Here is a 16,463-nt window from a genome sequence, read left to right on the forward strand (position 1 = left end):
ATATACATATATACATATATACATATATACATATATACATATATACATGTATATACATGTATATATATGTATATATATGTATATATATGTATATATATGTATATATATGTATATATATATATATATATATATATTTCTTCCATACCAATCTGATGCAAATCCAGCTGTTCCCAGTGTGAGCCATGAAGAGAATTTGCAGAAAGTCCAACTCTGATGAAAATATCCCCAGCGGCAGTCAGGACCCATATAGCTTCTGGTCGCTGTGCTACACTGACTACACATTCAGTGTCTGCCACATCTAGAGGCTGAAGATGATCATCAATGGTTTTAATGAGCCATAACCATGAATATTTTATAACATAACATGCAGACATGATTACCCAAGGAATATAATAAACCTGAAAAAAATCCATTGCATGTGATTCTCAACTCAATTGTCTATTTTTATGCAACTATTTTTATACATCCATACTTATATCAGAGGACTGAAACTAAAGACTTTGAGCAAAGTTGTGAAATACTTCAAGTACATATATTCTCACTAAAAAGAAAAAATGTAGGATGGTGTCCAGTATAAATGACCTTTCATTTAGGAAAGTGAATCTTACTGAAAACTTGAACGTACTCTAATCTCTGACAAAGTATGCTGGGCAAAAAATTCAACCCATAGCTCATAATCAGGGCAGATCATCTGCTATTTCCACCTACAAATATTCTACCAACAATATTCCACTGGGTTTCAGTAAAACAAATGAATCACTATCACCATTAGGGATAAACACAGTAGAAGCAAATAAACCCAAAATATACCACGTAATTAGAAGTGTTGGGGTTGACAATGAAGAGCTGCCCCTTTGGGGACAGGCAGCAGATAGCACCCTGATCCATGTAAACACCTTCTGCACATACAGTTGACCAAACTTCTTTACTAAATACATTCCAAACATGACCTGCAATGCACAGAAATTAGATATTATAAAAAATGTATGGGATATTCACTTTCTTTTCTCCTTTTATCACAGCAAATATGTTACATCAAAGCTAATAATATAATAATATCTGTATTATCTAAATTGCTATTTACCTCTCACATCTGTACTATGGTTGTATACATAGTTCTTCCCTCTCTCTGCTAAATAGATTCCTTTTGAAGACAAACTTATCATAGCAGATCCTAGTTCACTGGTTTGTTCCATCATGTAGTCACTTGTAGCAACCTGCCAAAGTCCAAACTTTAGATAGTCAAAATAGTCTTCACATAACCTAAGACATGTGTTAAAGGGAAAAGAAAGATATCAACACTCTAGACAATTTTCTTTGTTATTTAGTTTTTTCCTGCTATCTTTCTCACTTTCTTTGTCAATAGCAGTACAGAACTGCAAGAATTAAAATACTGGAGCTAGCTGCCTTTCTGCCTTACCTGCCACCACTTTGCATCCCTTCCCTGAGGATTTTCAGCACAGACACCAGCCCGGAAATAGACCTTGCCATGCGTGTCTACAATCCAGCCCCAATTGCCAGGTCCCAGTGCAAGATCCTTGACCTTCAGTCCTTGGCTCTTCATCAGGCCCCATTCATGTCCCATTGGGGACTGGGTACTCACTCCTATTCTGTAAAATTATGATATACTATTAATAGTTGAGAAGATTTCAGCAGGAATGTTTCGTGCTCAGCAGCCTTTTAGAAATAATGGAGAAAAGTATGATTTTAACCAACCAGGCAATGTGATATTTATAAATTTACTTCCCCATGATCATTCCTTCTCTTCTCATGAAGGATATCACATGCCAGTGAGAATCATTATTAATTACTGACACAGACAGAAAAAAAAAATCTGTTTATCTGGCACACTCCTTTGAATATTCCTTGAAGCAGCTCTCAGAGATACTTGTAAAAATATAAACCCACACAGAAGTTCATTAGTATTCACTAATAAAATCACTTCAAAAGATTTTTTGAATCTGCTCTTCTATTTCCAAATAATCACTTTAACAAGAACAAAATCATGGGCAGTCTCTACCATAATCACATTTTTACAATATCTGCATCTGTGTTCAATGTCTGCATCTGTGTTTTAACCATTAAGATCCTGGTGCTTCTCAGCAATCAAATGGCCCAAAATATGGGCATTAGGCTTACGTGAGCAGCCATCCTGTCGGGTGCATGGCTTGTAGGCTGGGCGTACACAAACAGTTGTGAGCTGTTAATCACAGCAGCCAGGAATAGGATTCTGAGTATGAAAATGTCATCCTCCTTGGTGCCAGCACTGTTCCAGTCATGCCTCACAGACACTAGATTCCATACTAATTTATCAATGGAAATAGTGCAAAAGCCCCTTTCTAATTTACAAAAGGTTTGTACACTTGTAGCATGTTTTTCCCACCATTCCGGTCTTCTGCTAAATCACTCACAATGGCAAGTTCATGCCACCTGGCCCCCACAGCTAAATTTTCTCATGATGGCATGTTCACATCATCTGTCCCTCAAGCAAATTTTTTTAATGACACAATAGTCACATCATCCGGATCGAAGGGGTTAACATCTATTTATGAAAAACCCTATGTTTCAGAAAAGCAGGGTGACATTTTAGAAAGCATTCCTAATTAAGGGGCCAGTAACATGAAAAAAATGGAAGATATGGCAGAAGCGCATCCCCCTATAGTCTCCCCATCCCTTCAGAAGCAATCAGTATGCCTGTACTCTATAGGCCTAGCAGCCAAATCAGCCAATGACCACCCCATGGAAAGTTATCAGTTACACTCATTCTGAATGATAAAAAAAAAACTAAAGATGATGATGATGTTGATGAAAGTGATAATCATGATTATGATAACAAATAAACTCTGCTGTTATGAATAAATAAAAACAACTAAATTCTCTGCCTCTCTGCTCTCAACTGCCAGCTACTAGGAGCAGCTGTTTCCCTCAATCATCACTCACCACTGTTCAGTGTAAAAAAAAAAAAAAATCAGCTACTTTCATCCACATTCACATTAATTTCATAACAAGTTTTTTCAAAATATATCCATCCCATGCTTGTAAAATTGGAAAGTCACCCATCCTTTATGAATTAGGAATTCTCCATACATAATAACCATTAAAGTTGGTCATTGATCTGCATCAAAACTAAAAAGTTGATAATTACTAGAAAATGTTAGTTTTCCTGAATAAAAAAGAAAAAATATATATCTTACTATCATCTATTATGTCCTTTGTGATGCCTACTACTCCAATGTATTTCCACAATGGTTTCAATCACAATTCTAGATAATACTCACTATACTGCAACCTGTACAAGAGCAGCAGATGGTAAGTATACATTTTTGATACATTATATTCATGAGTAATTCACCGACTTTTATATGATTAATTTCATTACTTTTTTCCATCCAAAATCTGAAAATAAGCATGATTATGGGAAGGGTCAGGATGCCCAGCACCAATGGGGTAATAACAATAACATGCATGGTTACTAGAGGCATGCAATACTATCCATTCATATTTTGCATGAACTTAATCTATAAATCTCTTTTCAATTCTTGCAGTCCCTCAAGATGGTCCTTGCAGGAGCCACGAAGACACTAATGTGGTTCCTGCTAGAACTTACATCATTCGAAAAGTAACCAAGAACAATGAAGACTTAAAAAGAATACTTCACCAGCAGAACAGTCTCCTCTGAGCAGCTAGTACTAAAGAAAAGGACTAAACAATTGTACTTAACTGAAAACAACCTTTAACCCACATCTCTAAACCAAGCTTGAAGTTGTGATCTCTGGTATAATTAACCAAAGGGGGAGGAGGAGAAATAAGGGTGGCTCACTGAAAGATTATCTAGAAAATAAAAAGGGTAAAAGAAAAAAGTTTAGGCCTAGTATCCACCACTGAGCACTTCATAATAAAATAAGGAAAAAAATGTACAAGCAGAATAAATATGCAGACCAATATTTGAAACTCAACCTCCATGAGCATCATAAAAAAAGTAAAATTATACAAAAGTACAAACAAAAAAAATAAAAATAACAATAGTTTTTCATTATTTTTTGCATGAATGTGTACAAATTAATTATAGTCTTATAAAATAAATGTAATAAATTCAGTATATCTATTCAAATGTGACATGATGATAAGAGACAAAAAAACACAATGAGCATATCTACTGTAACTCATAAAAAGACCATGCTAATCTGAACAACTAAATGTATAATTCCCAAGCTGAAGAACGCCTAACAAAACATTGTCAAATAGAAATTCCATCTTCCAATTCTTCTATCAACAAATATATCACAAAAACATCATCTCTTCATCCTTAACTAACTAATAAATCAAACAAATACACAGAAAAAACATTCATAACACACCTGAAGGCCACCTGTCCTCTCTCAGTCAGCCCCCACACCACTCTTGCATGACAAACAACTTTGACCAGCTGGAACTCCTTACATGATATGGTGTATTCGACACCACATGGACTTCGGCTGCTCAGTCCCAGCTGCACACAAACCTGTCAAACAAAATTGTTAGAAAATGACAACTAGATTTCACATGCACCTATCTTTGCGCATTAATAAAGGCTGCACAATACTTTTTCATATTGCAAAAACCCTATTTTTAGTACCTTGGATGTTCTCTATAAATGAAAATATCACATACATAATTATTAGTTTCCTCAAATTTACAGAAAAATTTAATATTACAGCATATTTCTTAACAAAAATAACAATTATTAAACTGGGATATGAACAGTATTCTTTTAATCTCTTTTGGACAGTATAACTTCAGCCAAACAATGCCAACAAACAGAGAATTTCATGTAGATCAGAATATTCAGCATTCAATGATTACTATTAGTTTAGTTAGGCTAAATGTATTTAGCACCAGTGTAAACTAGTTAACATATTATGCAAGGCAGGAGTTACAATACCACACATAAGCACATATAAAAAATACATATAACAGAACAAAAACTAATCCTTAGGAGATCTGAGGATCACTGATTCATACTGTGGTTCAGAAATAATAAACAATAAATAATATTCTCAGTCTCAAAACTTATACAGGAAAACAATTAAGAAGAAGAAAAACCACAAAGGAAAGGAGTAGGGTTAACGATAAATTAATTGATAATATAGCTATGTAATGTTTTTACAGTTAGATGAGTACCCTCTATTTTCATACATGTAAATAAAATCATGTTAGTGTTAGGGGAATCTGATGTGAGTGTTTGCATTGTATCTTTGTGTTCAAAATGCATATCTGGACAGTCTTGATCCTGTATAAAGATGCCACACAATGCATTTTACTATGAATGATGCAACCACTAATCCTATCTAATGTTTTAATACTGTGACTATACCAGTGAAGCAGTGTATAATGAATCTTTTTGTATGCATCATACTTTGACACAGAACCATACTGTCTGATGTCAGATATAATTTGTGAGACATTCTTCAATGATATAAGTCTTATTGAATAAGTCAATTATCTTTTATCCTCATTTAGATGCACTTTGCACAAACCGAAAAAGAAATGAACTGGTGATAGTATCTCAAGGAGGCAACAGAAGTAGTATGGAGAAATTCAGGTGCAAAGCAGTTACGATGTACATATTTAGTTCTGGCAAACATGGACCCTTGAATTTGAAAACTATGACGAAATAAATACCACAAAGTAACAAAGACCTAAAATCTGAGAAAATACATTCTCTTTTTCTATTTTGAGACACATTCATTATTCATATCTATTTACCTGCAAAATGTACAAGCCACATTCATGTAAAACATAAATGGTGGACTAATAAACAGGCTTCATAAAATTAGTAAATCACTGAAATTTAACTACAGTCAATCAGACCAAATCGTCTTCAAAGCCAAGGTTCCACTAATCATGAGTCAGCCTAAATTTCCATGAGTGAAGTGTGTTCATACTAGCTTCAAAAAAATGAGTAGCATGAAGTGAAATAGCCTTCTCCATATTTCCTTCTTATATCTTTCTTTTTGGCCTACTGGTTTTGCAAGAGAATATTTACAAAAATAAAAAAAATTATCATAATAATACAAACATTCAATATAAATATCTATCTTCTTAAAAATATTCAATAGCTATCTAAGATCATACACTATAAATCTTCAATGCCCTCCTATCTTCTCCCAATAAAAGAGAAATCTGTGGCTTCCTTATTTCCCTAGAGTGTTGGCCTAGGTCTGGCCAAAAAGGTGACAATCCCTGACCTGCATATAATTCCAGAGATAGATATAGCTAATGGAAAAGCATCTTCAACTCCATTAAGGAAAAAAAAAAAGGGCCATTTGTAAAGGTCATCCTTTCACTGCAAAGACTGGACATCATCAGAAAGCTACAATTAACAGCCAAAAGTATGATGCTGATTTAAGCAATTTCATTCAAACCATACATAATTTAATGGCAAAATTGACCTTTTTTGGATAATATAGACTAATAACTATCACGCTAAACACATCACACATCTTATGTTTGCTGTCTCCACTCACCTGTCCTTCCTCTCGTATGTACCAAGCCAATTCATCGTCGATGCTCATCTGCTTCACATTACGAGCTGCTAATGACATCTTGGTAGGTGAAACCACTTCTAGGGCTGGAGATCCAACAGCATATGCATGGCCATCAGAACGTATCCAAAGAACAGAATTATTTGGAGAGAGCGATATATCTGTTACTTTAGAAGTCAACTTTACCTTTCTCCAAGCCTGACTACTCGAATCATTACTAACATTTTTAAAGTACAAACAACCACAATCATCCAGGAAAGTTATTGTATTCTCAGAGACACTCAAACTGAACACACTGCTTGGAATTTTCTGTTTTATCCAACCACCTGTCATTTCCTCATTTTCATACTCATGATTATCTTGAAATTCCACTGTTGAGTATGACCAACTTATATCTGCCACTTCTGATGAGTCTGTCACTGTTATCATAGTTCTAGGTTCATTTGTACCATTTTCTTGGCTTTCAGTATGGAACCTATTTCCAGGAAGAGACACATGACTACTCCCTGAAGGAGGGCCATAGCTCAAACAACTCAGCCGATCCTCACTGGTGTTACTCTCAATTCTTTCTCCTCCATCATTGCTGCCTAGTGAATTTCCATCAAAATTGTTTTCTACATTGGAATCATGTACTTTCTGACTAGATGAATCTGGTCCACTCTCAAAAGAACTAAAACTATTTTCTGAATAGAACTGAGCAAAAAAATCTTCATACACTGGTCCATCTGGTACTGGGGATTGTTCCTTCACGGTGCTTGGGGTTGAGCATCCTCCACTTTCAAAGCTAAGCTCCCTATCAATCCCATGGCGACTCTCAGTCTCAAACAGTTTTTTTTCCCCTTTGTTTGCACTCTCATGGTCCATCTTCAGGCACCCAAGATTAAGAATCTCTGCTAACAAACTTTCCTTTTGTTCTATGTTAGATTTGAAGTCTTCATATGTTCTGTTATCTACACTCTTTAAATCGAATTCAGTATCACGACTGTTACTCTCTCCTTTGTCACTGCTTCCTTCTGCACCAAGTTCCTGCTCATCTTCTGAAGTCTGAGCATGATCTTTAGCGTCTCTACACTCCCTACTGCCACCATCAACTTCTGCTCTTTCTTCCCCATTATCTTCCACTGCTTGTAAGTTGCTGCACTCAGTGAGTGTAGTTGACAAATCCTGTGGGGTTGCTCGATGAGATGGAGAGACAGAGCTGTGAGAAAGAGCCGTTGAAGGACTGGAAGGAAGTTCACTGCTAGTAGCATCACTCACATCTGACTGTGTGGATCTGTAGCTGTTAATGCTCATGGTATCTGGTGATGGTGTTGCATCTATGAAAGAAAAGAAAAGGAAATAAAAGCAACAACGAGGGAGACTGATGACATCCATATAGATTAATCTAATTTTAAAAAAATTAAATACCTATACTACAGTATTACTTATGCATCATGCATAATATAAGCATATAATATACCTCTCTTTTTAAATAATATTGAATTTCTACATGATTTTGCTCTAAAAAATATAAAGACTATTTGCACAGCAATAACAGGGTAAGTACAATTCATTATTATTACACACAGGAAGTTATCTTGCATATAACCATCATCTAAAATAACCTTTCTAAATGACAAAAAGGATAACAGAACTAGTAATTACATTGCTAAATTCAATTTCACGAATCTTAAGTTCACAAAGAATAGTCCAAAATGTTTATAGGTATACAGAGAAAACACTATATACCATAACAATATAACATTACTACCAAATCCACCAATCTTATGTTCACCCATGTCTAAGACAAGAAACTATGAACACAATATCTTACCATATCTTCTCTTGCTTTTTTTCTTTGACTTGTCTCTCATAACTAAGGGTTCAGCGTCTGCTCCCTCTTGAGCAACAATCTGATAGCTTGTGACAATCTCCTCCAGATCCCCAAGAACTTCACACTCTCCCTGATACATAGGTGGAAGGACAAGATTATTGTACACAGAAAATAAATAAAAGATGGACTGTCAATATATTACATCACATCCTCTCTTAATATACATTCTAGAATTTATAAAAACATACATGACATTAGGTGCATTGGCTAATGGATACGATTCTTTTGATAATCATTGCCCAAGCTGGTCAACATAATGGAGATGGTTATATTAAAATAAACTTTTATGCTAAGGTACATTTTGATATATAAATATAGAGTATGTCATACTTTACTATGTCAAATTATGGTATCTCTCTTTTATGTAATGGTTTTACATAAAAGTTGCTACACATAGTACTAAGCTATCTTCCACTAAACATGTGGAGTATGAAAAATATTTAAAACTGACTACTGTTCCCACATAATGTAAAAGCATAGGGATGACTAACTAAACTACATAACTTGATCTAATGTCTTTTTTCGTAAATTAAATAAAAAACCATTTAGTTTATACATAACACTTTTCCCTCAATCAACTAAAGCCCCTTTACATAATGATTCCACATGTGCTCAGCTAATGAGGAGTCAATTAGTAAGCCTACATGACCTCACCCGATTTTTCCCCTTTCTTGAAGTTCCAGGATTTTTTTTTTCTAATACTGTTAATATCGATACTGTTATTATCATTACTGATATTATGATTACTGTAAAGCTATCTACAGTACTAATACTGTTAATATCGATACTGTTATTATCATTACTGATATTATGATTACTGTAAAGCTATCTACAGACTAACACTAAAATTTAAAATATTTCTAAAATCAAAAAAGGATAAAAAGGTGAATGGGAAGGCAGTAATAGCCCCCTTGGTGATAAGTTTTTTGGAAACCATCTTTAAAAACAAAATTAAGAACTGAAATTACAGTGGACATGGTTGTATGTACATGCCATTCCCAGTGGTAATGGGTTTAAATAATTCACACTTGATTTTGTATTCCATAAATATCATTTTTGAATACAAAATCATTAAACTTTCTGTAGACTCTAATACCTCTAGATAAGTATAACTATCATTAATGATTCACCTGTAGTATTGAACATGCCGACCATACTTTTGAAGGTCACACCTAGTGTTTTATATGATTTAATTGTTTTGCTTTTTTATACGAAAATTATTTACACTTCTAAAAATATGTCAACTAAAGCTATAAATTTTAAAAACAGAAAGTGCTGCTTCCCCCTGAATAAAATAATCAGTAGAATTTCAAAATAGATTAGTCACTATAAAAAGGGAATGCACACTGTCATCCAGCTCACACACACTGTTTGCTTATATTGCATCAGGCCTGCTGTAATAAATGAGCTGGACATTACTCATAGACTAACTATATTTTTAACCAATAAAACAATTATATTTACTAGTACTTCCCCGGCACGGGTACATCATCGTGAGGAGTTTTGCCAAAAGTCTTGACCAAGGACTGGGAAGAGATAAGAGATGGGAAGAAACTGCTGACCGACTGAACCATCCTGGGAGGTATCAGACTTGGGGAGTAGGAGTGTTGTTGTGGTTCCTGTATCATTCCAGAAGAGGAAGACCTCTGGGGGGCCAAAGCTCCTGCCTGCGGGGGCCGATGTTCAAGGAGGAGGGGAAAATTGTTCGCGGGTTTTAGAGAAGTACCCTGTGCTGAACTGGATCTAGCTGAGGACTATCATAATCTGGTGATGCTGGCCACTTGCCATTTTGGCCGGTCACAATAGTCGGAGTAGCATGTTCCTGAACTTTTGCAGCAACGCTGCTGCTCATGCGAGCAATTTGGTCAAGGAAACCTGAACCTTGTGTCATGATTTTTGACTTAATACCCAAAAGGTTCTGGGTATCAGGAAAAAGAGAAGTTTTCTGATTTAATGGTTTCCCTTTCTCACCTATATTAGGTTTCTCAATGCTGATACAGCTGATATTTCTTGACCCTTCTAGCACAAATATTTCCTTTTCAGACACAGTAACTCCACTTATGTGTCTGAACTGTCCACTGTAGCTTGATCTTTTTTTAAATTTTTGTGTCTAAACACAACAACCAGTTTGGATTATAAGTAACAATGTGAGATGTTCCAAGTGTGAACAATATGCCAAATGAAAATCTTTCGCCTTCCTAGGCTTTTCCAGGCTAGGGTTTAAAAGCTGCATCTGAGCCGCATCAGGCAATTCCTTGATTATGTGTGTATGCATGACTTCGCCATGACTATTGGCTGACCAGAGGCGTAACCCAGGTCTTGAGGTATAAAGAACAGTGTCTGCACTTGAGACTGTAGGAGACCACACACATCCAAACAAGCCTGGGTGTTTTCTGGGCTTCAAGCCTACCTGCTGCACACTGCCTTGTGTTACGTTATAAATCAGGGCTCTCTCTAGGGTGGATACAGCTAACTGCTGATAGGAGTATGACAACTGAGTGATACTACTTTTTTCTTTCAATAATTCCCTGGCAGTACACTCATTTGTTTGGTAATTAATGTCAATCACCGACACAACACCATGCGTATCACCAGAAAACAATCGCATGCCATTTCTGCTCCATGTCAAGCTCGTCACTCTTGAACTGTGGATACTTCCAACGGTAAAGCGTTTCACAGTTGGCTGTACTGCAGATATTCCCTTTGAACCAAGAATGCCAGCATCTAAAAGAGGAAATAATCAACTTCACATCAGCTGAGACTACTGCTACACTACTGGAGAATTTTAGTATAACTATTTGTAATAAGTCATGTTCAGATTATCAACTTAGGATTACAATGGATTTTCTTACTTGATGGGTTAATACCCTGTACATTTGCCACTCTTGGTAACTGGAAAATGGTAATAGTGCCATCAAGAGCTCCCGCTGCAAACATGTACCCCCAAATAACTCCACTACACTTGATATTGGTGATAATGGATTCTGAAAAATAAAATTTTTTGAGTCTATACCTCATTTCTACAACAACAACTGGACCAACAATGAAAGAAGCTAGCAATTACAAGAACCATTCACAATCAGACGGCAAAAAAGACATACAAAGAAGATAGCAAAACCAAACAAACACTTTTACATAGCTCTAAGCCTCTTGTGCATATACTCCACAGACAATGAATACCTTATTCTTACCTCACATTTGACCCCAATTAAATTTAAGAGAAGGGGGTGGCCAAATACACCAGGCCTACATTAGTCCCCAACACAAGATGCTGTGGCAAGGAGGGCCAAGCAAGTGAGCTGAAGGTCTGACGTTGCCAACCCCCGCTGGAACTGCTGCGGGAGTTGGTCTAGGAGTGGAGTCAGGGGAATCCATTCCTTCCACTCTGGACCTCCCCCGGAAGCCATTGTTAAGGCCTTTTTTTCCTTCCTCTAGGCACTAAAAATGACACCCTGAAAAATGTATTAGTGTCAGAAAGAATGCCATACTTCAGTATTTATATCAATGTATTTTCTACCCTACATGCAAATCAAAGCAATAAAATAAAAACAAAAACAAAATTAGAGCTTAGCTATAAAGATAACAGTTATAGTCTTCATGCTTTTAGGGAATTTTTCCCAAAAAAAAAGGGAATTTTTTTTTCTATGTCTTGTTATTGCAAATTCAAATGACAAACACTGTTAACTAATTTCTATGGTCTACATGACTTCAGTACTATGACTACAAACTATACACAGTGGTCATTATTGTGATAATGAGTAGTTCCTTATGGGTGGTGTTGAGTGGTATAATTAAAAAAATTTGGGTGGGATGGGGTATGGATGTGGATGTGGATGAGGGTATAGGTGTGGATGTGGGTGTGGATGTGAGCGTGTCTATACACATGTCCAAATATGGTCTAAGTTATCCTCAATTAAAAACTCTTTTCTTCTTCTTAAACAAAGATAAGGCAGAAGATTACTTATGATCGCAGGATGATGATGCTTGTTGCAAAAAAAAACTAATAACTTTAGAGAAGGTAAAACATATTATACAAAACTAGGGCCTAATACTTCCAACAATAATTATACTCAATATACAAAAGAAATATTTCCTTCACTCAAAAAGGTGTTTCAAATATCAAAGGACAAAACTGTTTAAAATAGAAAACACACCACCACCAACACACACACACACCAAAACACACACACACCCCCCACACCCCACACACACACACACCCACACACAAAAACCCCCACAACACACACACATATATAATCTTACTATTTCTAATAAATTATACAAAAGCCCTTGAATTGCATATTTATTTAGCTAGCAGTAACTAACAAAGATATTTATTACAGATTCACCTTAAATCCTAGAAAAGGGAAAAATCCTTGTGGGCCTATAAATTTTATAAAAAATTTTCAAAGTATTTGGAATAGGTTTTCTCTTTTATTTTAATTTATTTATTTTTATATTTTTTATTGTTTAAAATTTTTTTATATTTATTATGGAAATTTTTTTATTTTTTTTAAAAAATTTTTAAAAATTTTTATGTTAATTTTTTTTCAAAAAATGTGAATATTTCTAGGTAAAAATTAGGTATTCTTTCTATGTATGATAATTTTGTATATTTTAAATTGCACGTAAAATTTTATTTTATTTATATTATTTTAAAATCCTATTATATTTTATCGATGTATTTATAATCTATGTATATTTCATCTATGTATGTATAATTCATGTACTCAAGCAAAGGCCAACAAACTTCCATCACTTATACTCAAGGATAAGAGAGATTATTTAGATTCCTCGTTTATGATAAAATCACCACGGATTTTAACAAGCTCATCTTGCCGTACGTAGTTAGTTTACCTGTTTCGGGCTTGATTTTACTTTTCACAGATCATCTCACACACTAGTGCCATTTAATGCTTTTCATACGTCTGTTCTAGATGCACACATGCGCACAGGCCTAAAAACCTTCACCATGTATACCCGAAAGGAGAGTTTTCCCCTTCGCAATTCACGTTAAATTTGGGGAAAAAAATCCAATTTTCCCTTTTCCTAATATAAGTAAGTTTTTTATTAGCTTTGCCGTAGCACCAACAGGCACGAAGGCCACGGCAAGTTGGGGTTTTAAGATAAATAGATATAGATTAATGCAATCATTGCAAGAAAGTATTTCATCGTAACTATTACACTCACTGTCGTTATTGTTATACTGTAGAGATTATAAAAAATCACAGTACATTTCCCCAAAAACCCTTTCAATAAATTCAAGTGATTTTTGACACCCAAACCCCTTTCCCCCAAAAAAAAAAAAAAGTCCAAAAAAAAAATTTAAACAACTAAAAAAAAATGAAAACCCAAAAAAAAAAGGTTTAATTAACCCCAAAATTAAAAATCAACATTAAAAATTTTTTCCAATGAAAATTATAATGAAAAAAAAAAAATTTAAACAGAAAAAGGAATATAAAAAAAAAAACCCGAAAATTTCCCCCGTTAAAATAAGTTAAAAACCCCAAAAAAAATTTTTTTTTAACAGAAAATTTTTTGGATTAACATGTTTTTCCTTTTTATTCCCAAAAAAAAAAAACTCAAAACAAGAAACAAAATTTATTCTTAAAAAGAAAAAAAAATTATTTTGATTCCCTTAGGAAATCCCTTTTCCCAAGCCAAAACTTCCCTTTTCCCCGTCCCCTTTTTTAAAAAAATCACCAAATTTTTAAAAAATTTTTTTAAAGGGGTTTCGAGTTTTTAATGCAAAAAAAAGAAAAAATTTTTTTGGGTTAAAAACGAATTGCCTGTCACAAAAATTTTTTTTTTTTTTTTTATATTTTAATTTTATTATTTTTTTTTCCCGGCCACTTTTTGGTTAATTTTTTTAAATTCCAAATATCCAGCGTTTTTATTTTTCCAAATTTAAACCGGCGGGTTTTTTTAATGGGAAATTCAGTTTTTTCCCCCTTTTTTTAAAATTTTTAGTTAAATTTTTTCCAACCCCCCCCAAAAAAAAACTGAAAATTAAAAAATTTTTTAAATTTTTTTCCTTTGGGGCAATAAAGGTTCCCAAAACCTCCCAAAATTTTTCCCTTCCCAAAAACCCCAAAAACCAAATAAAAAAAAAACAAAAACCCAAAAAAAACCCGAAGGGCCGAAACCAAAAATTTCCCCCTCCCTTAAAAAAATTTTTCATTTGGGGGTTTTCCCGGGAAACCGGGGTTCTACCAAAAAAATTAAGACAAAAATGGAAAAAAAATATTCCCCGTCCTTTTTTTACAAAAAACACCCTTTCCCTTTTAAAATGGGCGTTTTTTTTTATTTTCCACCTTTAAAGGGGGAAAACCCCTTTTTTTCTTAAGGGGCTTTTTTTTTCCCGGGCCCTTTTTAAAAAAAAAAGGGTTAATTTTTCAAAGTAAAAAAATTGGTATTTTTTATAATTTTTATTATTTCTTTTCCCTTTTAAATTTTTAAAAGAAACATTTTAATTTGTTTTGTTTTTAAACATTTTTTTTTTTTTCCATTTTTTTTTTCCCATTTTTTATTTTTTTTATTTTATTATTTTATTTACTCTCTTTATTTATTTTTTATTATTTTTTTTATTATAATTACGTTTTTTTTTTTTTATTTTAAAATATTTATTTTAAAATTTTCATTTCCCTTTTATTTTCTTCTTATTTAATTTAAAAGGGTATTTTTATAGTAAGAAAAAAAAAGAATATTTAAACAAAAAAACAAAGGAAATTATTTTTGAAGTTTAAATTAAAAATTATCATTTATTTTTTTTACTATATTAATTATTTTGTTATTTTTTTATTATATTTAATTTTATTTTTTTTTTTTATTAATATTATTATCTATATTATTTTTTTATTCTTCTTATTTTAATTTTCATTTTATTTAATCATTCATTATATAAAAAAATAATATTATATTTTTTTAATAATTTTTTTTTTATTTTATTCTTAAACTTCATTTTATTATTTCTTAATTTACTTATACGGTATCTGATAATGTTGTTTTTTTAAACATATTCATATATCTTTTTAAATTATATTATTATATTAATTTTATATTACATTTCAGTATTTTTAAACAATTTTTTTATTGAAATTTTTATTTATTTTTTAATTTAAAATATATTAATTTTTTTACTTCTATTATTATATTTCAAACTTTTTTTCTTTATTATAAAATCCTATTTTTTTTATTAAAAATAATTATTTTGTTTTTTTATGGTTTTTTTTTATTTATTTAAAAATTGGTTAATTTTTAATTTTTTTAATTTATTATTATATATTTTATTTTATATTGTTTTATTTATTATCATATTAATTTTCATTATTATCATTATTTGTTTATATTTTAACCCTATAATTATCATTATTTTTTTATGTTTTGTTGTTCTTGTTATTATTATTATTTTTTTTTTTTTTATTTTTTATTATTTTTTTTATAAAAATTTTTAAAATTTTTTTTATTTTTTTTTTTTTTTTTTTTTTTTTTTGTTTTATTTAAAAATTTTACGCTATTACTATTTTTAATTAAAAATAAAAAATTTTATTTTTTTGTTAGCCGGTCGCCTCTCTCTCTGCCCCAAAACAAAGGCGGGCTGGCCGGCTTTTTATCCCGGGGTAACACGAACGCTAAAAAGGCCCCGAACACCAAGCGTCCCAGAACCCCAGGGGGGAAAACGCCAAGGGGCGAGGCAGGGCCGAAGTAAACCAAAATGAAGTCTTTCCTTTTTTACACAAGTTTTTACCCTCCCTTTTTCTTGGGCCAATACGGGGGAAAACCGCATCCCACACGAAAGATACACCAAACGGGGCAACAAAACATTTCGGTCAAAAGGGGCACACAAAAGGTTTTCACGGGAGCAGCCCCCAAAACCCCGTCCCCCGGGCTTGTTCCTCCGCTCCTCCGCTCCAGCCGCTGCGACATGTTTCCCCAGGCCCCTTTCATGTAAACAATTTTTCGCACAGAGACAAAGACCCAGGCGTAGCACTACCCCCCCCTTAAAGCAGACGACCCTCTGCTCTGACATCTAACCCTAAAACAACACTAAAATTTAAAAAAAATCT

General features: G+C 33.3%; 1 protein-coding gene across 1 annotated transcript in view; it reads right to left on the minus strand.

The window, feature by feature from the left end:
* The window catches only part of LOC119595610 (tectonin beta-propeller repeat-containing protein 2-like), a 15,075-nt gene extending 3,200 nt beyond the window's left edge, over positions 1–11,875 (minus strand). The window contains 15 exon segments of the mRNA XM_037944719.1: positions 146–305; positions 811–950; positions 1,085–1,217; positions 1,421–1,610; positions 4,359–4,501; positions 6,507–7,840; positions 8,338–8,467; positions 8,637–8,641; positions 9,528–9,598; positions 9,862–10,064; positions 10,124–10,315; positions 10,511–11,121; positions 11,250–11,358; positions 11,630–11,680; positions 11,682–11,875. Coding sequence (XP_037800647.1) covers positions 146–305; positions 811–950; positions 1,085–1,217; positions 1,421–1,610; positions 4,359–4,501; positions 6,507–7,840; positions 8,338–8,467; positions 8,637–8,641; positions 9,528–9,598; positions 9,862–10,064; positions 10,124–10,315; positions 10,511–11,121; positions 11,250–11,358; positions 11,630–11,680; positions 11,682–11,804 — 3,595 coding nt within the window. The 5' untranslated portion in view covers positions 11,805–11,875.
* Positions 11,876–16,463: the final 4,588 nt, after the last annotated feature.

The sequence above is a fragment of the Penaeus monodon genome, chromosome 36, assembly GCF_015228065.2.
Source record: "Penaeus monodon isolate SGIC_2016 chromosome 36, NSTDA_Pmon_1, whole genome shotgun sequence".
Lineage (NCBI taxonomy): Eukaryota > Metazoa > Arthropoda > Malacostraca > Decapoda > Penaeidae > Penaeus > Penaeus monodon.